Source organism: Astatotilapia calliptera, chromosome 5 (assembly GCF_900246225.1).
Source record: "Astatotilapia calliptera chromosome 5, fAstCal1.2, whole genome shotgun sequence".
Lineage (NCBI taxonomy): Eukaryota > Metazoa > Chordata > Actinopteri > Cichliformes > Cichlidae > Astatotilapia > Astatotilapia calliptera.
The window spans coordinates 16,739,060-16,764,979 of NC_039306.1; the positions used below are offsets into that span (position 1 = coordinate 16,739,060).

Consider the following 25,920-nt stretch of genomic DNA (forward strand, 5'->3'; position numbering starts at 1 on the left):
GCATTCTCTTCTTCACCCATGGACTCTTGAAAGATGTTGTCTTCTCATGCGCCTCCATATTTACAAAGCGTTGTAACTCTCAGGCTCTATGATTATGTTGTATACAGTATGTGTGGACTAAATGGAGTTTTATGCATTTATGATTTTTCTACGTTCAGTGGGCACTTTGGTAGGTACACTAGTTCACTAGTTCCAAGCTGGACCACCTTTTTCCTTGAGAAACTGCCTTCATTGCACAGATTTAACAAGGTGCTGGAAACATTCATCATATGAATCTCCCCTTCTACCACATCCCAAAGGGGCTCTATTAGATTAGGTTCTGGTGATTGTGGAGGACATTTGAGTACGTTGAACTCACTGTTATGATCAAGAAATCAGTTTAACAAGATCTGAGTTTTTGACACAGTGCGTTATCCTGCTGGAAGCAGCCATCAGGGGATGAGTGCACTGTGGTCATAAAGTGATTTATGTGATCATCATTTGTTATAATGAAACAAACAATTCAGTTTTATTTATATACACAACAACAGCGCTACAATAATACACAGAAAACACTACTCAATTACACCACTCCCAGCAGCATGTACCTTTAAATACAAGGTAAAATGGATCAATGTTTTCATGTTGTTTCAGCCAAATTTGGACGCCACCATTTAAGTGTTGAAGCAGAAATCAGGACTCATCAGACCAGGCGACATTTTTCCACTCTGAGGATGTTTAAGTTATAGCCTCAGTATCCCATTTTTAGCTGACAGGAGTAGCAACCAGTGTGGCCTTCTGCTGATGTAGCACATCTGCTTCACGTTTCAACGTGCTGTGCATTCAGAGATGCTCTCTTTCATACCTTGCTTGTAACAAGAGCACTTAGAAACAGTCGGCCATTCCCCTCTAACCTCAGGCATCAACAAAGCATTTTCTCCCAGAGAACTGCTGCTCCCTGGATATTGTTTCTTTTTCCATTCTCTGTAAACCCTAGAGATGGTTAAGGATGGAAAATCCTAGTAGCTCGTCAGCTTCTGAAATACTTAGACCAGCATGTCTGGCCATGTTTGAAATCAGTTAAATCGCCTTTCTTCCCCATCCCGATGCTTCATTTTAACATCAGCAGGTCAAATTGACCACATCTACATGCTGAAATGCATTAGGTTGATTAGCTGATTAGATATTGGTATTAATGAAGAGCTGAACAGGTGTACTGAATGAACAGCGAGCACTTTACTTTAATATTTTAAATGTTAGATTTTTACCATAAAACTCTTACATGCACATAACTTTTATGTGTGAGGCTGATGGGAATTACTTCAGTTTTGCTGCTATTTGCTGGAACAAAAAAAAAAAAAAAAAAAAAACTTCCACAGAGCAGAGCAAGACTAATGGCTTCTAGTCATTATCTTCATCCTCTGGGAAACGCAATAATCTCTATAAATTTATTTTCAGTCTGGAACAAATATGTGGACGCTGCAGACGGACGGACAAAGGTTCCCAAAGTGGCTAAAAGTAAAACCACACACAACAACACACGAATCTTTAACGGTGAGAAAAAACAAAGTTCTCAGAAGAAGGAATGATTTAGATTTTAATGGGTATTATACAAGTCATCCGAAGGAAAAAGGAAACACTGAAACAAGAGGCGAATGAAACCCCAGTTCCAAACCAAAACTACAACAATATCAGCTAACAAAATGGATAGTGCTATTACACTGTACCCAACAAATACTGAGCAAGGGTATCATTATAATAAGACATAAAAGTGTTTTCTTCTCTAAAACATATGAGACCACCTAAAGTTTAAACCAGGAGAAGGTGTCATTTCTACTCTACCTGATGATGGAGCCGGAGGTGCAAAGAATTAAAATCCATTTTTCAGTTTTTTGGTCTGTAATGTAATATATATATATATATATATATATATATATATATATATATATATATATACATATATATATATATATATATATATATATACATATATATATATACATATATATACATATATATATATACATATATATATATACATATATATATATATATATATATATATATATATATTATATATATATATATATATATATATATATATATATATATATATATATATATATATATATATATATATATATATATATATATATAATCAAATAGCAAAGCGCTTTTTAGAAAAAAGATCAACAATCAACAGAGAAATGGTAATATTCTGTCCATGGGTCAAACCCACAAAACTACAGAAGTTCACAAAACAAAAAGAGTGGTTTAAAATAAAAAGAGTCCGTCTGTTCTGGTGAATGCCCCGTGATTGCAATGATGCTCAGGGATCAGCAACAAAGAAACTGCAGTTTACAAATCCAAATATAGTCTATTTTTGGTTTCAAGTAAGAGCAAAAAATAATATTCATAATCAATCAATTTAAGTCTGGAGCAAGCAAACATACCATACCATACCATACCGATATCTTATTTACATTATAATTGTATTTACATCAGGGGATACTGAGGGAAAGTATTTAAATTTAAAGTCCATGTTTAACTTGTTATTTGAAAAATGTAACAGGGAATACGATGCACAATGCAAGGTTCTTTCTTTAAAAAGTGCAATTCCTTTTTCTTAAAGTAAAAAAATATATCTCCTTACTTCTGTATATATGTAGAAATGTTGTTCATATAAACAGCAACTGTTGATTTAAGAGCCCTAAAGCCAGTGACGAAAAATGAATGTGTGTTATTGATAGGCAGCAAATTATCGCTAAAATATAAATTATTTTATAATACTCCATAGAAAATCAGAAGTACCGCATTTTAGCATAAACAGAAACTACTGAGAGTATTTTTTTCTTCCTCTCTTTTAGGAGTGTTTATAGATTTAACTAGACTAATGTGGGCAAATTTCATCTAACTTATTGTTTATTTAGCCAAAAACATTACTGGATAACAGCAACAACAAAAAAACAAAACAACGAAAAACGTAATACTTCCATAAAATATCTAAGAATAAAACAGTGGTGGACCTGAAGGCAGCCCACAGAACCTCCAATACTTCAGGCTTATAAAATACAAAAGGTAGATAAGCTGGTTTACATGCGTACATGTTTATATATGAATGTTTTTCTTTTTTTCCCCCCTTTTTTTTTGTTGCTTGTGGAATAACAGTGCTGCGTAAGCAGGAATTTCTTAAAAAGCAAGCGGATATTAAAAGTAAATAGTGGTAAACTCGTGTCTCTTGTTTCCAGTGGTCTGCAATGACACCTTTGTGTGTACCAGTATATTGTGGCAACAAGAGTTTCATCAACTGCTCACCAGGCGCAACGTGTTTCTTCCCTTCATATTCAAGTAGTGTTATGTAGCTATATTTGCACATCTTAGAATAGCTTATACTGAAATGAAATCCTTGCACGGCGTCGGGTGTCTGACCGCAGGCTCTGACGTCACCGGAAAGATGTGGTTTTCCATCGCTGAAGAAAGTCTCTCGCAGTTTCACGCTCTATTACATGCTCGGACATCGTGCTGCTTTCCAGTTCATTTGATAAAATTCATAATGTCATAATAATAATGACGTATACTGTATCATAATGTATATGACTAATTTTTTCCCCCATACCAAAAACACTCTTCGTTTCTTTTCCCCCTTAAACATGCTCCTTTTACTGAATCTTTCTGTCTCGTTTTAAATGTGCAACTTTAGGATCCGTTGGTGGGTTGTGCGGTCTGTCTGTGCGCCTCTGTGCTCGTGTCCTTGCATTCTCCAGGAAGGATGCCGCCGGCCTGCAGGGCCAGCTGGGTTTGCAGGTCTTTGACGACGCTTTCCAGGCTCTGTCGAGCTTCTCTCTCCTGCTGCAGCTCCCGTCTCAGCTGCTCACGATCGGCTTCTGCCTGTTGCAGCTGCACGTGAAGCTCTTCAATCTGCGCAACACAGGAAGCAGCAAGATTAAATGAACGGCAGCCAAGGAATGGGATCAATAACCACAACCGAGTGCACAATATTTTCTAGTGCTCTCGCTGGCTTTGGTCATCTTGGGGGCATCTCACCTGAGTAGAGTATTTGACCCGGAGGCGTTCGGCTTCGCAGCCTTTATCGCAAACTCGCTGCTGTCTCTCTCTCTCCAGCTCTCTCTTCAGCCGCCCACAAGACTCCTCCGCATCCCTCATCTTCCTCTCCCAGTCCACGCGAAGGCGTTCGATCTCCTTTCGCAGGTTGCGCTTGGCCTCGATGGCCTCGCGAAGACGCCCCTTCTTAGCCACTCTCACAAACTCCAGCTCCTGCAAAAACATTCGAATCATCAGAGTTGTGAAAATGAAATCCAGTGAAGCTTTAATATTATTTAGTTTTGGTGAGATTGGTCTCACGGGTTACCTGCTGAAGGCTGCGTTTAGCTTGAAGAGCAGCTGCCAGCTTCTCCTCCTGCTTCACTCTCATCCTGACAATCTCCTGCAGGAGTTTTTCCCGCGCCTCCTTGGTGTCAAGACCAGCATACAGCATCTGTCTCATGGTGTCCATCTCTGGGCAAACAGTCCCTGGCAGCCAGGAAGGCCTCTCCTGAGCCCGAGCCATGCTCTGAGGAGTCAGAGTCTGAGACACACTGGTGCAGGCAGACGGAGGTGAAGCCAGGGAGGAAGACTGCACTGGACCTGAGGACAGAGAGAGGTTTTTTATTATTAAGATTGTGATGAAACCCCAACAATATTAGTGTTGTGATTCTCAAAGACTCAACATAAAATTGAGATGCTGCAAATAACCACTAACAGAGAAGACAAGCGTTACAAAAAGCAGAAGATCATTGATGTTCACTTGTTCTTCTTGCTTTGCATCTTTAATTATTTGCTACAAATATTTGCATTTTTTGCTACATAAATAGAAAGCCATTATTCCTCTTGTACTTTCCCCCCTTGACACCAGGTGGCGCAGCTGCACAGGAATCACCATGAACAAGCCTGCTCCTTTACTGTGCAATAAAAGTTGGAATCGAAGAGTCTGTGCCCTATATACGCTTTTTCTAAAGCTCAACTACAGTTTATTTTTGTGATTACACTTCAAAAAAACCAGAAAAGATGGTGGGTGGTACTCACCATCATCACAGTCATCCACATCAATCTCTCCATCTGTGTCCATGTCTTCGGCTCGGTTGGTGTTGCTGGAGTGGGCCGGCTTTGTTGTAGGCTGTGCGTCACCATTATGCAGCTCCTGCACGGAAATGGCAGCTGTCCCCCTGTCAGGAGTGTTGCTGTCCTTGGGATGGACCGCAGGGGCCAGGTGGGCAAATGCCAAATTGTGTGTCTCCTGATTCCTCGAGCACGACCTGTGAGGATAATAAACACAGCCAGACTTAAAGCATTTAAATGCTAAAAAAAAGGGGCTTGATTAAAGAGGAACTGTAAGCAGTTTTAAGCTGTACTTAAAACCAAAACTGTGACATCTTTTGTTTGGAAGGCTCACCTCTCCACCTCATTCTTGGCCGGTTTCTCTTTTTCTGCTGGCTTAGGAGACCAGGGGCGGAAAGCAGAGGGCCTCTGTTTTAGTTGGACCTGTTTCAGATCCTGAAGCAACACAACAACACAACAAGCTTGGATAAACTCAGAAAACTGCTGCTAGAACATTCATTCAAAGGCCCCTCTTTATTCAAAGAAGCCAGATGAAGAGAGGCCTTAGATCTTTAATCTTTTAAATTACACATAAGTTACGCAGACATATAGTGTACAAACCTTGTGTGCAGACTTTGACAGTGACTGGAGCCAATCGGGTTTCCTGTCTTTGTCAGCTGACTGCAATTTGTCGAATTTGGACCTCTTGGCTCGGATGGGGCTGGGAGACTGACAAGGGAGAAAAGGGGAGTAAACGATTAATCATCACGATCCAGGCAGAGATACGGCACATCATAGACAGCTGAGAAAAACCACACAACTTCTAAAAATGCTACAGTGTGACTGTAAATGGCATTATTCATGAGCAACTCGTCAATTTGTCAGCACATGTAGAGATGTTTTACAGTAAAAGAGCAGAAGGTCACAGAATGAGAAAATATTGCAGAGAAGTCTCAGAGAGGCGAGGAGGATAGACGATGCATCTGTGCAAGCGTTCAGCAACAGAGCCTGGCATGTCTGCATGTTTGTGTGTGTGCGTGTGTGTGTGAGAGCAGGGCTTTGAGCTTAGCAGACACTCAAGCTGGTCTGGCTGGCAGCCAGTAAGGCTACATTGCTCCCTGCCAGGCAGGAGAGGCGCCGTCAGGTGGAGAAGATCGACTCCTCGAACCACAGAAATATTGCAATCCAGAGACAGAGGCAGACAGAGAGGAAGACAAATTAAAGTAATTGCACTCAGATCTGACAGGCGATCGAGTAGAAGTGTTCTAAAACGGCTGCACTTTAACACAGAGCTGCCGAGTCATGTGCTGTTTGAGGGCGAGCTGAAAACCTGAGGAGGGAAGAAGCATCTGCCTTGTTAAGTGCCACAAAACACTGAATCTCACAAGCTTTTTCCCCCCTTTATCTATGTCGTATGCGTGTGTGTGGCAAGTTGCAGATCCATGTGCTGTGATAGCGAACATCCTCAACCAGGTCTGCACTTGTCAGACAGAGGATATGTTTACCTAGGCAGGCACAGAGGCCAGCACAGACCTGCCGGGTCGTTCTCTTACTCACTACTATGACATCCTGCCTCCAGGAATGGCAAACACTCCCATCTCCTTGTCTGCGCGTGCGATTCGAGACAAACGATTACTCTGTTTACCTTCAAAATCCTCAATGAGAAAACACTCCCTTTGGTGTAGTTGTGCAACCTTTAATCGCCAATTGCTGTGATCACCTGGAGATGGATATTAACAATAAACTTCATTTAGTAGGAAGCCCAGCCGGTAATGAATCACGTCTCACAGATTTGCAGCACGAAGCCAGACTCTGCGTGAGCGAGCGTGTGTGCGCTCACACTGCTATGAGTGGGTGTTGGGACATGTGGGGAAGTGGGTGGCTGCGGGTGTAGACACGCATATGTGCATGTGGGAGGGTATGGAGTGAGTGTGTGTGATAAAGTGCGGTTAGGGGTGGAGGTGTTAAGTCAGGTCTGGCACTGCATACCTGAACTATAGATACCACGTTTGAATTGGGTTAATTTACAGTTTCACCTATTAGGAAACTGCTTACCGTCACAAGTGAGTAGTTTTCAATTGTTCTAGTAAATCATTTAGGTTGTTTAAGCCTTTGATGGAAATTATGGCTGGAATCTTTGACTCTTTGACATTTTCTAGACCTTCCCGGTTTGATTTGAGCCTACATTTGTAAGCTTTATGAAGTGTACATGACATGTTTGTCTGGACACTCCCCTCCAGTCTGCCTGCCTTACAAATGTCTCTACCCGTCTAACCAGTCACCACGGTACACACACACACACACACACACACACCCATTTACAAGCCCGCTGGTTGGATTTGCTACTGTAAGGTAGTTCTTTTAACCTAGATTAACCTCCTGACTGTGTTTAGCAGTGGTGACTCGACCCCTCACCTGCCTGACTCAAGGCTGGTGGTGTTCTAAGAACTGCTGCCCTGGTGTAATAAGACTCTGTAATTACTGCCGTGACTGTTGTTTTCCTGACAAAGGATGTCTGCCTGTCTGGTACTATTTCTACCCTGAGGTTTGCAGCTCCAGGAAGGCTACGAGCACTAGACATAATAGAGCCAGAAAACAGACACTCCCAGACACCACAAGGGACCTACTGGCTAAATATGACACTGACCTCACAGGAGAGCAGCCACACGGGCTTTACTCATCACCACATCATAGACATAGCATGGTCATGGAGTCAAAACACCCCCCCCCCCTTATACATCCTATTGCCTCGCAGGCCCAGATAGGACATCCATCCCCATTTCTCTCACACTGGAAGGAGAGGGAGACTTCCTCTGAGGAGTTTGCTTTGGCTGCGTCCCCTGTGGGAACTGAGAATTGAGTGGGAGGGGGGAGGTGAGCCAGAAGAGGGGGGACCACAGAGGAAGCACTGAGCTGAAGGAATGTATACTTGAAGGCCAAGTACAGCCTCCCCTTTCAGACTCCATTCAAGCATTGCCCTTTTCAACTCACTATTGTATGATATTTCTTTGAGGCGCTGTAATGAGGGAGCGGTTCAAAGCAAACCTGTAGGCTAAACAGGGTCTAATAGCAGAAGGGCAAGAGCAGGCATGTTTTATTTTTTAATTAGTGCTACATAATGGCGTGGCAATACAAGGATAAGCTCCAGGTTTTTTTCCACCCCACAATCTTATCCCGGTGTGGCAAACACACACAACACAAGCATATCGATATCTGTTCAAAGAGCGCAGCGCTCGACCTGCGTGAATCACGATTTCTCGTCATCACGCCAACTGGAGCGTGATTTTGACTGAGCCGTTTTTTTCACTTGAACATGGATGTAATCAACAATATTTGTTCAGTGACTGGTGATATGGGACCGGCGTTCAGCACGAGGGGGAAAAGCCTAATCTTAACATGGTTAACTTGGTCAGTCGACGTCAGCAAGCATCATACTGCAGATGATGGAGATTAAAGTTTAATCCCTTAGTTTCTCCATAGCCGCATACCAGCGTCCACAGAGCCCCTGTGAAGGGCTATTTTCTCGACGCACGCTTCATCTGCCATTAGTGAGAGACGCCAGAGGAGGAAGTGAGAATGGAGGGGGATGTGAGAGGATCAATGAAAGCATGAATGGATGCGTAGCAGGCAGGAAAGTGGGTGGATGAAGAGGGAAGAGGTAGCTGATTGGAGTGTGTGTAAAAATGTATGACCCTAACTCTTGAAGTTTGAAACTATTTCTGGTTGTTGCCATTATTCTATCCATCCATCCATTCGCTTCCGCTTATCCTTTTCAGGGTCGCGGGGGGCGCTGGAGCCTATCCCAGCTGTCATAGGGCAAGAGGCGGGGTACACCCTGGACAGGTCGCCAGTCTGTCGCAGGGCGTACACACAGAGACAGACAACCATTCGCTCTCACATTCACTCCCGCATTCACACCTATGGGCAATTTGAATTAATCAATGAACCTATCCCCATTATTCTAACTTTCTCATTTCTAACGTTAGCAAAAACGCAGACACAACCAATCAGGCAGGTTGAACAGGCACAGGGTTTTAGCGAGATCATGTAAGCCGGAGATGTGGAGGTTAAACCGAAATTATAATATGCAAGTGGCAAGGGTCCAAGTGCAAGTGCTCATGCCATTTTTAAAACCTGTTTCTGTGCATGTTTCTCTGTCTATAAAAAAAGATTAGGTGAGAACAGAGTTATTATTGTTATCTATAGCTTTAGGAATGATGCACGACGAGAAGATTATCACCTCTTTCTCTTATTTATCTGTCAGTGAAATATGTTAGCGTTAGAGCCAGTTTCTAGGTAGCTTAGCTTAGCTTAGCATAAAGACTGTGAAGATTATAAAACTGCTAGCCTGGCTCTATACAACAAAATTACGATAAACAATTTATATATCTATATCATGTGATTAAGTGAGTGTTTGGGTGCTGGTAAGCAGAGTGGCTAGATAAAAAAAGAATAAAAATGGCATGAATAATCTAATCTCTGAGCAACAAAACAAAACGCTAAGAGCTAATAAGCCTGTTGGATCTGCTGAAAGGGTAAAACTGAAACCCCTAGCATCTGTTGTGCTACTAAAAAAACACTGCAATGAAATTGTCAAGAAACAAAACATGAGGCAACACTCATATGGTAAGACCAAAATAGCTGAACTTCCTGCAGGGCCCCAGTCATACAACACCAACGTATGCTGCATGATAGCATGGCATTAAGAAAAGTGCACAGCAACAAGACACAACAGTTTCAGATTACGGCCTCCTTTCCCCTCCTAAACCCCTGAATGTAATCCCCAGATCGACATGTGCTTACTGGGGCGCTGTCTCACTCAAGGGCACACCAACTGGCATGGCTCACATGGGTAATAGCCTTAGTTGGAAGTGAAGGAATACTAGTTTTGGTAATCTGATCCCTATGGTTTGGTGTGGACGGTCACAGGGATGCCTTAAACGCTCTATTCGGCTCTCACTGCATAAATTGTACGACAGTCCCTTGATTTATATAAAGCCCTGTGGTCACTGTAACAGCTGGGGAAGTATTATTGGTGTCTGCCCAGAATATCCCTGAAACTTCATCCCATATTCCACACAGATACCGGGGTAGCTCTCATTTCCCCTCTCTAAAGCTTAGCTTAATTTATCAATTTACTGTGTCTCTGCTTGAGAATATTTTGTTTACGTGGCTGAACTGAGCCATGGCAGCGTAGCCACACAGAGACAGCCGCAGGGCCAGGCATAAGGACGGCATTACAGCGGAGCTTATTGGATTGTCCTAATTGTCTTTGGGATTGAGACTTGATGAGGTCTGAGGAAGATGCAGGACAAGCTGGTGTTCCTAAAGGTGGAAAATCTCATCAGATGCACACAGCCTGACACATATAGCTTAATGGCAGAGGAGCAAAACAGTGCAATAATATCATTCACTTATTAATCCTGACAACGTAACAATATTTTAAGACCCAGTCTTTAAGTTTTACTTTGCTGAAAATAGAACAGGATATTGTACTGATTACAGTTCGGTGGCAAAATGCTTGACTTTGAAGTTGCAATAAGTGCAAATTTGATTTTATGTGCCCACAAGAGAAAAAAAAAGTGAAAACAATTTTGCATATAAGCAATGCTACAATGGGCAAATCCAGACCTGCTGTTTAATGACATTGTTGCTTGTATCCTTACATGCAAATGTCATCTTTTCGTGTTTTGACAGTGCAAATACACGTCTATTGCTTTGACATTTCTGCACGTACTTCACAATGCCATGGCTGTAGAATAATAACACTTTAATAATATTTTCAGCATTTCGTGGTTCCCTATGGGGTCATTTGAATAGCCAAGCAGTTAGGGTCCCTGTCATTATCTTTCTAGTCTTTTGCAGTCACTGTCCACTGCTGTCAAATAAAGGGTTAAAATGCAGAAAAGAGCTGGTTACTGCAGTTCTGTCAGGAGGTGGTTCTGTCAACCACAGGGTGGAAAATCTCAAGCCTCAATTGCACAACCAAAAGCAGTAAAAGGATGGCGCTTTTGCTTCCTTTGATAGGTATTGTGTCCTACTCATGGAGGGGGTTGATAGAAAAAGTCCTACATCACTTTTAAGAGTTTTAAGAGTTTGGCATGGACAGAGATTTTTATAGTAAAGATTGCACTTGTATTCTGTTGGGTTTAATTCGCCTCTTTCAATGCCATCATACATCACATGCAAATGCGGATGAAAAAATATTAGGGCACAATAAACTCTCTAATCTTTTGATGACAAGTTTCATTTTTACGATCCTCATCATGAAAAAACTTGTTCCTGAATAAACCGAACTGCTTGTGTGCGCATGAAAAGATCATCTCGGCGGTGAGAGCAAACACAAAGAAAGATTACTGTACTACTGAATGTGAATTCCTAGTCAGGTCCAAACATGGCAACCATAACAACGGGGACATGCCCGCCGGCCTTTCTTACAGCGGTGTTGACAGCGGTGCCCAAATCACTCTCTCCCTCAGAGGATGACCTCACACTAGGAAGCACTCATAAGTTATTTCAACAGATATGGAAACCCGACACTAAAAGACGTGAAGCAGATAGTGCTGCAGATTATATTTTATTAGGTTGAGCATGTTCGGTATGGTTGTGAGTCAAAGTTATCTTAGGAAATGAAACGTGCTCTGTGACTGGTGTATTTCTAGACACACATAGTGCCAAATTCAGCAGATAGTTGTCTGAGCCCCCCTGCTGTACTCTTGGAATAAGAGAGTTAGAAATCAGACCAGATCTGAAGCAAGACGCGAGGCAGTATCTACTAACCGGTGCGGGCAAAGAAACACTCGCTCTGTGCCACGATCTCACTGGGACATACCACACGAATGCACAGACACAAAGCCTTTATGTTTCTATAACATTTAGCACACTTATAATAATGTAAGAGCAGGCCGGACCAGAAGGCCTGAGGGGATGAAGGTTAACGAGAAAGACAGAGGGAGGGAGAAGGAGCTATGACTCACTCTATGTAAACGGAAAATAATTTGATAACCAGAATGCGTCAAATCAACATCAAATATATTCACACAACTTTTGAGAGCATCACACATAGAAATAAAAAGGGGTCTATGGGCAATACTCACTACATATGGGTGGACTTGAATGGTACTTAAAGAAAATACTTTGTCATTTAAAAAAAAAAAAGAGCTGCAACCAGGCAGTTTTATAAGCATCACCCCAGATTTCGATTGTCTAAGTGCTCTGGAATTGAAGGGAAAGCTGTGAGAAAGCTTTTGTCCGGCCAACCAAAATGGTTACCAGACAGCCATGTGCTCCAAAGTACTTCCAACACCTAAAAGGAGAAATTCTAGCCCTTTCTCTGTTATTCTAACGCCACAAACGGATCAATATATTTCCTAATTACTTCATTTAATGCACCAGCGTTGCAGAGAAAATCACTGCGTTAGCGTGGCTGTATCCCGAGTTTCAGACGCGTGTGCGTGCCTTCACAGAACTTGATCTGTGTTGTACGGCAGTGCCAGCAACGACATTGCCATGCAAGCTTAATCCCTTGGCATTACACTGACCCTCATCTGATTCTCCGGCGGTGGTGCACTTGTGTGTTTTTAAGTGATCTATAACCTCGATTTTACGTCACAGTTTGAAGCACAAATACGATTCATTTAAGATGATTAGTGATATTCTTAAAGTTAAAAGACCTGCAAATATCACCCACATTTACACCTCTTACTTACAGACAACACGCTCAATCTGGCGTTAGCTGAGCAGCCCTGATGTTGAACATCAGCGACAGCAGATTTGTTGTCTTAAAAGAACAAGGAGGTGATTTCTAAACCCAAAAGCTGGAATTGTTGGAAATAATTTGAAATATGTAATAAAAAAACCTGCAATAATTTCCATTCTATAAATGTAAAAAAAAAATAAAAAAATCTAGAATTAAAAAACATGGTGCTCAAGACAATGGTGCTGACATTAATTTTGTGATAGAGCAGCTAAAAAAATATATCTGTAGGTGTATCAGTAGGCTTCATTTATGGAGGCTTTCCAGCAATTTAAAAATTGCTCGGAGCAGCAGAGGTCAGAATACCATATCTTTTACTCCATAAAAGAGGTACATCGCATGCAGTTCAGCTGCATATTATGGACTCTCTGTTAGGCCGTGAGCATCTTTCAGTCATCAGGGTCTCAATGTGCTCATTTTCTTGTCAAAAACAAGAAAGGCAAAATGGTTTATGCTGGCTGGAAAGTACCTACCATGCTGGATAAACTGACCCTTATATGCTTACAGTTGTTAAATTAAGTCTTTATGAAAATACTTTCAGACTGAATGAAGAAAATAGTTATTTACACTATGTGGGAATAAAAAAAAAAGGGGGGTGGGGGTAGGAGTCAGTGGAAAATCTGTTGATTTGTGACTGTTGAGCGATGAAAGACACGGGTGAAAATCTCTGATAAAAACGGACTCTGTTACTTCCAAAACACGATGTGTTAACAAACATCATCTAATCAGAGGACTGATGTCTTCCAACTGTAAATGCCGATAAGCACATCCCAGCCCGTACCCAGGGATGTGTGCACAGCTCTCTCAATGTTAGCGAAGCTCTACAGTAAAGGCTGTGAGTCCAGTGTCTGACTGGCTGAGTTTTAATCCTGCAGATTAATACTAATGCCACAGCAAAGAAGGCAGATTGACGATTAACATGTCACCGGATAACCTCTCGGTAACCCAAACACAAACAGCTCCAAATACACAGACCATTATATCACTCCCAGTACCTGGTACTAGAAGACTCCACTGCACCTCCCTCACAGGGCAGAGACTGTGAGGTTTGCACAGGAGGCGGCCTGGGAGCCCGGCATCGTTGAGGAAGAGCCAGGCCTCCAAATTGAAGGACCGCTGCTTACATATGGATGTAAATTGAAAAAATGAAAATTACGTCCGAATTTTACATACACAAGAGTCAAATGGGATTTATAGTCACCATTTCTACATTTTATTAAACTACAACAGGGCTGTAAATATCAATTATGAAAAAAAGCATACATAGTAAATCTTGAAGTCCTCATACAGGTATTAAATTCAATGGGTTGCCAGGTTTGCAGCGGTTCATTCTTGTCAGTATATTTTATTCTCTTCCAGTCCGATTTTGAAAGGAGATAACATCTGTAAAGATCTGGGTTGGTGCCATGTGCTTGTACTTTCATCCAGATTAGTCTCATGTTTTGCAACATCCAATTTCAAATCCAAGCACGTGGTTTCCATACCGATTCAGGCTGCTTCGCCTCACTTGCTATTTATTATGCGAGATATTTCAATTATTTATTCTTCGGTTTATTCTGTTTCAGCATCCAGCGAGCATGCTCTCCTCTGCTATTCTGGCCTAAAGGCACACATCGTTTCTCTTACTACCATCAGTACCCTTTCCAACTACAGCCATACCCGTTAATCAATCGGCTATTCTCATTATACTTTGGTATCTTCCCACCGTTTTCATTACTGACTTGGGTTGCCAGTTATTTATTTCACAAAATAATATCACAACTTCCTTGGATGTTCTCTTGCAGTTCTTCATAAACCAACATTGGATCGCCATCCTTACATTCTATAATGCAATTTTTAGCCAGAATTGTACATTTCCATTGTTCCCAGCAGTCATGATATTATTAATATACTTAATGAAATCCAATCAACTGTATTGCACTTTGTTCCCATTGACCGTCTTATCTAGTCAACAAAACATAACACCTTTCCTCACTGAAATGCCCAACTGCTCAGGAAACTTACCTTAGCTTAAGAAGATATTTAATTAATCATTAAGAGTTCAATTTAATCTTTAAGAAGACTTTTGAGGGTCTCCCGAGTTTGGTGGCTATCACAGATCTGACTCAAAGCCTGGGTTATAATTGCAGCGGTCATACATTCATCTTCATTCAGACTGTTCACCAGGCTCTTCGCTGTGGAAATCACTGAATATCTGAGAAAGACTAACTTACGGCACAGTTACCCGCAGCCAATTTAAAGTACAAGCTGATGATAAAAACCCAGTGTAACCAATGAGTCACTGAGGGGATGGTCATTTTTCAAAATTTTAAAGCAGCTCACTGACCAGCTGAGGAGCGGCTTGCGGTGCCGTGCCTTCACGGTAATACGAGCCACATGACCACATGCCCCCCTGATCAGGCAGCGGAGAGGAGGGCAGGTGGCAGGTTTATTTGGAAAGATGAAAATGGGATGAATACCAGAGGTTAAGAGGTGTGAGGGGATGGAAGGGGGGTGGGGCGGGGGGGCAGAAGGGGATTTGGGGGAGGAGGCCATAAAAGTTGTGAGAGGGCGAGGTGAAGTTAGGGTCACTGCTCACCCAGGGTCCCATGAGATGTAATTTCACCAACACAGTATACATCCTGAGAAAATGCTCAGGAGCTAATTGGTTGAAGCAAAGTAATAAATCCTGCTGAAATTTATAGATACCATTCTAGGTCATTTAGCTGAAATGCAGCCTTCCTGGTCACCAGCTTAGAGGAGCTAATCTTTGTTCCACCAATGGCGTTTCTATTTAAACAGTGAAACACTATTAAAAAGACACCTGATGGGAATTTTAAAGGCATTCTTTTTAATTATCTTTGAACTTGAAATTTAGCCTCCAAGCCTGTAACACTGTATCATTTGTGACTGCAGCGCTGCATAGTAGGCATTTTCCCAGATGCAAAAGAAACGCAACCAGAAAGCTGCACGATTTGAAATGTGCTAATGGGCCCATTTAAATAGACGGGAAATGGTGAGGGAAAAAAATAATAATAAAAGAACTCACATTAACGAGCAATAAGGAGCACTGACGTAACTGAAGAGAACGACTCCAGATGGGGGGAAAAAAAAAAAACGCCCAAAACAAGAAAGCCGCTAAGTTTTCTACTTGTTCAACTAATTAACTGTCAACCTATTTTCAAAACAACATTACGAGTTACGGCGTCTGAAAATGTTCTCCTCTCGCTGGCAGACTAACAATCTGGCTCAAATGTACGACGACCTCACAGTGAGTGTGTGTATACAGTAATATTTGACAGAGATCAAATAGCATTTCACTTGTTTCCACTTGTTAGAGGAATTGTCTGTAAGGGAAATAGGGGATAAAACACCCACAACATCCGTTCCTAAGATCACACATTCCATCCTTAAACACTGGTTTTGTGTCCCTCCTCCATTCATAGGAAAACATATCTGCTTACAGAAATAATTAGGTGAGAGGGCTCGAGCCGAGCCGCTTCCATAAAATGAATATGAGCGCTCTAAAATGGAGGACTGAAGGGGCTGGGTGGTGGACCGCAGCACCTCATGAATTCTGCGATTTGCCGTCTGTTTCTTCACTCTAAAAAATTCTTGGAAATGTCTTTTCCTGGATGATTTTATTGCACAAGAGCCTGTGTTTTTCTCCATGGCAACCACATAACAGTAGAGCCCATAAGCTCTGACTCAACAAACAGAACTCCACAAAATACCCATTTCAGCGCCAGGGTTTTCCCCCCTCGCCCAGCTTTCCTGCAAAACCCTGCCTGGGACAGCTTTAAAGCAGAGGCCAAATGATCGCACTGACCATGAATGAAGGCACATGCTGGGATTAATCAGGGCGAACATGTGACATAAGCTGCAGAAGATATGTGCGGGCAAGTAGTCTCGCGGGCTCCCGACGAGCCTCAGGTGCTGCACGGGTTCAGCCTTTTTGTGGACTGGAGCCATGGCAAGTGGGAAAGGCAGCAGCTGGGTTAACCTGCAGGAGCTCTGCTATAAAGCAGCAGCAGGTTCGGAACAAATGCACCAAACAGAGCATTATGTAAAAGTCTGTCTCTCTCTCTCGCTTGGTGGGCTGAGTTGGAAGGACGCAGGCGCTCTGTGGCCCTAATGTAGCCGCTAAAGGGGAGGCAAGCTAGGGATTAGTGTTGCAGGCAGGCACAGGCCTCAGCGGAGGGCATGATGTATGTAAGTATGTAATCTGCATGGCCTTTCCTCAGACAGCAAATCTCTGAGTCGCGACGTACTGCAGCACTGAAAACAGTCCTGCGAAAACGGCGCTGTGAAAGCAGTCGGTCCTGTTCTCAAGCTTTATGCAACCACATCGTTTTCCAGCAAATTATGCCTCATCTACTCTAAAGACAAAGTTACTCGAAGGAGACGCTGTCCTCCCACCATCTGTCCTTGAATCATACTCATCATTTAGCACGCCAGACGAGGATTTAGTCCCCCCGCTTTCTTATTGGTGAGCCGTCAACCTTCATGTCTTGACTGGTTAAGGCCATTCCTAAGAAAACAGGACATGTCTGCTAAACTGTAACTCAAGACAACCGTGAGCTAGGCCACAGTTTCAGCTGCTCTCAGGCAGCTGCGAGGCTACGCGCATGTGTGGTTTCTCTCAAGTCTTGCGAGTCTTTCAGAGGTTTCACCCTTGCAAAAACTCCAAATCAAACAAAATTATCCTTTATTTGTTGCATATAAGGTCATTGCAAAGGGGCATGTGAGGCTGCCAACTTTTCTGTTTGGTTCTCCCATACTCGCCGTTTACCTTGTAGTGAACACAGAGGAGTATGCCACAGGGAGGGGAGGCCCTACACAGGAACTCAATAATAACTTTCAGCAGTCTAGCCAGGAGGCTGGAAGCCCAGACTGCGGCTGTTCCCTCCTGTCCTCATACCTCCCTCCACATAGCCCCACGCTCCTCCCTTTACCCCCCTCCTCCTGCTGGCCTGTGTCTGCTCCACAGGACTGATGCATTCTGCAGACAGGCCAGCGCTCTTAAAGAGACACAGGCCACATTTTTATCCCCTGAATCACTGCAGTGGACGGAACCACTAAAGAAAGAGCAGAGTCCCTCATTTCCAGCCTCTCAATCAAGAGCCTGTGCTTTATTTCACTCCTTTTCCTAATGCTCGAGACGCTCGCGTGACGCAAAATGCGAGCTGATAAATAGGCCAAAGTATGCTGAGAGGCTCTCCGTGAATCTGTGGCTGGATTCTTTGACTGCGCCTGCCTTTGAAGGTGCCTTTGATGCTTTCTTTAAAGTTTGGCAAGTGCAATCAACGATGTTGGCATCGAGAATATTTAAGATCATTGTCATGATAATTCTTGGAGACACTTCAATAAATCATACTGAGGACTTTGGAATGACAGTAACACCACCGAGGGTGGAGCTTTATAAATTGCAGCTATTATTATTGTTATTATTATTATGATGACTACTACTGTGGTGTCTGCCTCAAAGGGCACAGAGACGACTCCAACAAGCCACGGATTCATCAGCAGTTTGACTTTTTGTCTGGATAACTGAATAATTAAATTGACGTTATTAAGTGTCCAAGTGTGCTTGAAAAAAATAACCTGAATTTATATGTGGATTAATAGTTGGCAGCGCATCTTCTATCGACCCGCTAATTGATTAATCTCATTGTGAGTGCAGCCCTTAAAAGCAGCTTTAGTTCAGCTTCTACTTCTGCGTTTTGTCGGGAATAAGTAAGAAAATAAATAAGAAAACAATATTTTAACTTAAGTTTTTTTTTTCAAAATCTTAATAAAATAAAAATCCCACTTTTTACTTTCTTTTCCCCCTATTTTATGAATTGCACAGAGCATAAACACTGTGTGAGCAGAGCCTTGTTGAGCGTTATACCACGGCAAGGAAACGATTAAAAATTTAATAGCGCTGAGTGACACAGAAACCTACAAGGGCGTGCCTGCCAAACACGCTCTCATTCTTTCGCCGTCAGCACTTTTCTTGTCTTTGTATACAGACTGCATGAAGCAGCAGAGGGTCTAAAACCCCAGTGGCAGACTGGTGAGAGAAAGAGGTCAGTATACATAATTTATATTATTAGCAAATTGACTTTTACTCCGTCTTTTAATTAGAGCGTTCATATTACGCAAACGTATGTGCACGTTGTGACATGGAAGTGTTGCACAAGGTTAGTGTAAGTAATAACAGAGTGGCATATCCCTCCATTAGCTAAATATCCTAAAGGGGCTAAAGGGTTAACGCATCTCAGCTGCAGCATAACAACAAATGAAGTCTCTATGGGAGGTATCAGTGCCAGAGTCAGCAAAGCTGCACAGTCCTCTGCAATGATAACCCCGTTCTGGAAAACCTATAAGGCTGGGAATCCAGCTTCAGATGGACCAGACAGCTCCAGCTCAGGCTCTTAAAAACTGGAAAAGAAATCACAACTGAGAGTCTCTGGAGTGTCTTCATCCCTGAAGTCTCCATGAGCATCCTGCTCTCCTTGAGCTCGACCATTTTCAAGGCTTAACAATGTTGTAATTGCCACTTAAGGTAAAATGAAGCCACCACCTGACTGTGAAGCCATTTCTGGACAAAAGGAGAGAGAGAGAGAGACCCTGGATCTGCAGTTGTCCAAAACAACTTACTGTTCGTTACTCTGTGGCGAGCAGGGTGCTTTGAGAGAGTGACGCATACCCAAACAACACCATGTCATTGAATCACCCGTGTTTACGCAGCCACATAATCCTGCACCATCTGTAGGACTTCAGTCTCGTCCTCTGTGTAGCATAACAAGCTAACAGGCCAGCTGACTATAGTCTCCTGAAACACTTTTAAAAATACAGCGGGCTCATAAAACAAAACGCAGATGTCTCGCCCAGAATACATCTCTATTCACAGCAGCAATAGCAACTTCACGGTGACGTCCTCTCCTTTGCCCTCGAACTCCTCACCTCCTCCACCTTACCAGGCAGATGCGAGATGAGAAAGAGGCAATGAACTTCTGACCTGTCATTCAGACTGCAGGGGAAGCTTTGCAGCTCGAGGGCAACCAGAGTCCACCATCCACTCATGTCTCTCCTCCCCTCAATGTCTCAACCCACCATCCCATAAAGCTCCACTAAAAACCTTCTGCTCCCCTCTTTTATGGCTGCCAGATGGTAGGGAGGCCTCCTTGCCTCTGGACTTGCCTCTCTAGTCTAGTAAAACCAGTTGACCTCGTAACACAACAACCGCTATTTATGAAAAGGCTTGGAAGACAACACACAAACATCCTGCCACCGACGCAATCCAATGCCATCTCATCTCCCAAAGAGCCCTTTTACAAGATGAGATATGTATGGAACTGTACCCTTCCACCAGGGGAGGTGGTGAAGTCCAGATGGAGAGACTACACCCAGGTACTTTTTTTTCTTTTTCCCCCTGTGAAGGACTTTTATTTGCGTGTCTTGGGTGTGAGCGCAGGACTTTGGCAGCGTCTAAAATTCTCCCTGAGAAACGGGGAAGCAAAACAAACAGAGCCGTCTGCATTCAGGTCGGAGCTGAACCGCAGAACCACAGTCTGGCCTGCGGTTCACAACATTCTGTTCCAGCACTGACTTCACCTAAAACAAACACTCTCAACACCCGTCCACCTCAGCCAGAGGCAGAGAGGAATCTGAGGAAAAGTTTAGATTCGAACTCCATTAACAAATGTTCCCCCCACCCTCTCTCTAGCAGAGCTACTTCTTGGACTGATGTTTTCACCGAGCGCTGGGCAAACACAGATCTTTTCATGAACTTGTCACTCGTGTAGGACTTGTCTCCTTTGAGAGCTCAGAGTGAATCCAGTGCTTGAAAGGTAACCGAGTGGGGTGGGAAAGAGGGTTAAAAGGCCACCGATCACGTTGCTATAAAAGAGCAGTCAAATTAAAAGCGTCCTATTACTGCAAATAATTTAAGGTGATTATCTGTCCTTCCAGTAACGGCTTTCTAACCCCTTTGCAAGGCTTGGATGCCCGTCCCCCCTCTTTTATTAATTCTTCCTTTATTTGTTCTACCAGTTGGAACCTACCATTTATGTCCTGCAATTCAACCTGACCTGCAGGCAACCCCTGCCATGGCTGGCAAAGCCATTAGGCTAGCTGTGTCTGTGGGTTATTAGTGTGATAAAAGTTTACTGTTGCTCCAGCCACTCTGCCCGGCTGCCATTTAATGCCTCTGAACAGCAGGTCTATGGGACCTTTCACACAGCAGAATGGGCCTGAGGGCATTTGTTCAGTGGGCCAACTCACGAAACACACCTAAGAGTGAACTATTTTAATCGAACAAGACACAGACGGGCAACGAGGGCAAAGAAACGAGGCTCTTATCCAACCAGCCTACATCGAAGTCGGGGTGATAAATCAAACTAGAGCATCCCTTGTGCGATGGCTTTGTGAAAATATGTAGACGAGAGGGCTTAGGGGGGTGGTGGTTGTCTGCGCTATGTTTTCTCCTGTGCGGCAGAAGTTGTGGGCAGCCCAGCTAACTGCAGCCTCAGCACTTCTCTCCATATTCTCCAGTTTCAGGCCAAGAGAGAGAACAAAGGCAAAGAGCTAAGCTGCTGCAGAGGTAATGAGGACAGAGGCATGCAGCACAGGAGTGTGTGCCCTCAATAATGAGTGCTGCTGCAGTCTGTGATGGAGTCCTGTTGGACAGCAGAAATAAAAATCCATGCAGCTGCTCTGAGCAGCCGCTCTGCCTGCCCGTAGTCTGCTCACAGACAGCAGTAACTGACTGACTGTAGCCCACCCCTTTTTACACTGCAGCTCTGTCTACCACAAAATGGAAACCACAGTGTGACTGGAATTTGCTTGGAGGCACATTGAGATCCATGTAGCGAGGCAGTAAAACTACATTAAAACTGTTAATTCCACTGAGATTCCTTAGCGGCACATTATCTGGGCATATTACTGTACAATGTTTTTAACAGTTAAAATCAGCAGGTAAAATTTTTTTTAAAAAATACTGGTCAATGGTTTGAAAAAAAAATTCTGCCCGACTTAAAAACAAATCTGTGGCGAGATGAATCCGCTGCTAATGATGCACTGTGGAGAAATCAAGCAAAACGTGTCAGAAGGCAGAGCTGAGTTTTCACAAATGACACAAGCTCATCTCGAAGAATAACAAACACCGCGGGCTGTGCTGTGAAAAATGTTATAAGAAGAATGGAGCCGCAACAGACTAAAGGGAATCCACATTAGTGCTAGAGGAGAATCCCAATTAAACTCGAGGATGCACCCTTTATCTGGAGCATGTACCAAAGTCTGTACCCGGCTCACCAGTTGGATTCAATAATGCGGTTAAAAAGAAAAAGAAAAAAAAAAGCCTATACAAAGAGAAGAATTTCACAGCAAAAATAAAACTCTGAACAGAGGAAGAGAAACTCCAAAAAGAGTCTTCCGGAGTTGGTACTCATTATACACTTATCATTGTGTAGGTCTAAACAATGCTTGGTAAGTTTTTTTTATTGCACTTTCAAAGCGTCATGAGTTACTTCAGCTTTGTTCTTGCAGACGAAGCTCCACCTCACTGCAGCATTTCTGGAAAACATGTGCACATCCTATGTGTGTGTGTGTGTTTTTAAAGTGACTAATTATAGCAGTTATTTGTATTTAGTGATGATTTTTAACAGGTTTGTGCATTCTAATATTATTTACCCCCAAATGGTTTTAATTTTAAAGTAGGAGGCATTTCACAGAGAGGCCGTTTTTGGCAGTTCTTGGCTGTAAAGCTGTGTCAGTGCTGGTCCATGCCAGCCCCACCCCATTAAGGCCGAATCCTGCACATCATGTGTTTCCACTTTACTGATAGGGTGGAAATGACCTCAACGCAGTAAAAGATGACAGGGGTGCTAGCGCTGTTCACCAGATGTGAGCAAAAAAAAAAGAGAGAAAAAAGAGGGGGAGGAGGAGGACGACGAAGGGGAGAGAAAACCATTCGCCTGAAGAATTTACTGCAAACCCCTGAAGAGCCCTGTGATTGAGGGTTCAAGTCAAGCTCCAGAGGTTCCTGGTGTATCTCAGAGGCACTCAGGGAGCACATACCCTCCAAGCTTAGCCAGATATAGAACTGCACGCACATACACACAGAGAAACATACACGTACGTATCCAAAAAACCAAACTGTCATTCCACTGCACCTGCTTGCAACACAAAAGCCACTTCCTCCCACTGTGTCCGGCCAAGGCCCTTTATCCCAGCAGCCTGCACCACAACACAGGCAGAGAAATTAGGGAGTTGCATTGATGACAGGGCGGCTAATCTCTTTGGAGGGACTCATTATATCGGCAGCCTGTACAGTTCAGCAGCTGAAAGGAGTGAATTAAATATGGACATTCAGAGATGGGCGTCTTTGTGAAGATGAGTGCTCCAACAACGCCCTGCTACCCCTGGAATAATTCATACATTCCATATGGGACAGATGCCTCGACCAGACTGTTATCTCTGCTTTCAGCCGACTGGTACGAGGTCACAAGTGAACCGATTTTCTTCCAAATAGATTTGTTTTATTGTCTTATTTTTAGTTCAAAACTGTCTTCCTATGTTTTTTTCTCACTCTTGTCTCAAGCAAAGAGTCTCATCAGCTCACGAGAGGTGGCATGACCTTGCACTTAAACACATACTCCTGTGCTGCAGATTAAGGCTGTTGACGGCAAAAGGAGAGGTGATTAGTTTTGATGGTAATCTTTAAAGCAGCTTGATGTTTTTTAACATGATGTATGCACTAGCGCTTCCCTTGACATCGGCTATACACAGCTTAAGACACTGGGCTTATAATAGTCCCTTCATTATAGGATAAAGGGTGGGCCTGCTCTATTTCAGTCCATGGCTGCCTGTGTCTGAGCTCGTCGACTGGCTGGAAATAAAGCCAGACGCTTGTCAATGCTACGAGCACAAGGGAGGGAGTCTGCCCTGCCTAGACAGCCGGCACAGCAAGTGCAGCGCAGGGACAATCTTGAAACTATCAGACACCTGCAAAAAGGTGGGGGGTGTGGGGAGGTAACCTCAGCGTGTGAGCAACCGTGGCCTATCTTTACGCCTGTCTTTTTAAATATAGCCACTGGTGTGCTGAAAATAAAGAAAGAACAGACAGCGAGAACCTAGTGGGGCAGGTGGCCAGCTCATGAGATGGATGCATTTGCAAAGTTACAGTACATTCTGCTTTTGAATGAGGTAATAAACAAGACCGGCAAGGTCAAAGAGGGAAAAGGTCCACCTGACCAAATGATACTGTGGCAAAGAGTGGCCATGACGGGTCCTGGGGTGAGTTTAATACTGAATAAATAACGTTTCTCTACCCCCCCCATCACTGCAATAGAGTCTGCTAGGACAGCTGTGCTGAATTCATTTGATACGGGTGCCTGCTGACAATGCTGCATTGCTTCGTCTCTGCAAGACAACATGTTGAGCTGGCCTGAAGAGCTTACGGGGACTTGCACAAAATGATTGAGCTTCTACGACCCAAAAGCTGTAACCAACTAAGAAAGTAAAAGTAAGCGAAATAAAACTCCTAAGAGCCGCATGGTACATGCATCTACTCAGGAAGAAGACACAGTGCTCTTTTACCAGCAGATACACAACATGATAGAGATCTTTCATAGCACACAGCCCATCAGGAGAGAGACAAAAATGTAGAGCCCACTCATTTGTTCATTTAGCAGGCTCTTGAAAGCCTAGAGGATGGTTATGAGGTCATCCTGACAAAGTAGCACTCACTCCCTATCTATCTATCTATCTATCTATCTATCTATCTATCCATCCATCCATCCATCCATCCATCCATCCATCCATCCATCCGAGTGAGACCAGCAGCTTTTGTACCAAAGGAACAGCACAGTGATACATGTGTGGCATACTGTATGTAGGCCAGTCTGAATACAGACCGATACAGCATGTGCTCACTACAGTGGAGGTGGAGATCTAAGTATAATGCAGTGTGAGGGGGAGTGCAGTAGGAGAACTCAGTGTAGGAGAGCCTGTGTCTGTGTCTTTGTGAGTACGTGCGTGTGAATGCATGTGTGTGTGTCCTACAGGGTTGAGGAGGTGTCAAACTGAGGAGGTGAGTGATGGTGGCGAGGCAGAGGAGAGAGAAAGAGGTGGTGTCAGTCGAGGAGGTCTCAGTGATGGAGGGGGGGAGGTTTACTCCGTGCTGACCTGTGGGAGAAGTGAATGTTATGCGAAGTGGAGGAGGAGGAGATGGAGGAAGGAAAGCATGAGGGCAGCAGGAGGAGGAGGAGGAGAGAGTTGTCGAGTCACAGTGTGGAGGTCACAATGAAAGAGGATGGGCAGTGAATGGAGACGCGTTAGGTCTCTGTACTGTAAGAGGTGTGTGTGTGTGTGTGCGCGTGTGTTTGCGTGAGTGTGCGTTTTGGCGTGCTACTTTTGAGCCCACCAGCCAGAGAGCATGAAGTTCTTATTTAGCACAGGAAGAGCAGCTCTGCTTAGCAACCACAGGCGCCCTCCAATCACAAGCATACGGCGCAGACTCTGACTGAGGACGAGTCCTTCCTGGCAGTGTGTGGAGTCTGACAGAGGCCTCTAAATGTTGTTCTCCACACCTGCCCACATGCAGAAACATATACAAAACAGATCCAGAGCCTTTTTCCCCTCCCGCCAGAACTGAACACGAAGCTTTTATGTCACAAAAAAAGACAAAAGTGCATTCGCGCCCGTCTGAGTCGCCTTGGCTACACCGTCTTCTGAACTTTGCAGAGAACTCAAAGTTAATCTAAACCATCCTAATCCGAAAATAAATTATGTATATCCCAAAGAGCAAGGTAGTCGTCCAAATCCCTAAAACATTTATTCTTCTTTTTGCCGCAGCCACGGCACTGTGCATCACCTCAGCACTGCCCCAGTTATGACTGAACCGACAGCAGCCCCCCGATTGTGATCTGCTAGCCACCAAAACAGGAGGCACAAACAAGATTTGGACCAAATGCTGTCTGAACACTGAGCAGTCTGTTTGGTTTAGCTGCGTGAGCTAATCCTCCTGATAGCTTTGAAGGTGTTTGGTGGGCGGATTGTAGGCGAGAGCAGCATGCCGATTTGTCATATGGCACCAGCAGGGCCTACTTCTGCTCTGGCTGGAG

The 25,920-nt window shown here is 43.6% G+C and overlaps 1 protein-coding gene across 1 annotated transcript in view; it reads right to left on the minus strand.

The window, feature by feature from the left end:
• Positions 1-2,149: 2,149 nt before the first annotated feature.
• Positions 2,150-25,920, minus strand: part of skib (v-ski avian sarcoma viral oncogene homolog b) — a 30,082-nt gene continuing 6,311 nt past the window's right edge. The window contains exons 2-7 of the mRNA XM_026167606.1: positions 5,695-5,802; positions 5,429-5,529; positions 5,062-5,291; positions 4,349-4,623; positions 4,024-4,254; positions 2,150-3,897 (exon numbers count right to left, since the gene is read on the minus strand). Coding sequence (XP_026023391.1) covers positions 3,676-3,897; positions 4,024-4,254; positions 4,349-4,623; positions 5,062-5,291; positions 5,429-5,529; positions 5,695-5,802 — 1,167 coding nt within the window. The 3' untranslated portion in view covers positions 2,150-3,675. The remainder of the gene's footprint in view (positions 3,898-4,023; positions 4,255-4,348; positions 4,624-5,061; positions 5,292-5,428; positions 5,530-5,694; positions 5,803-25,920) is intronic.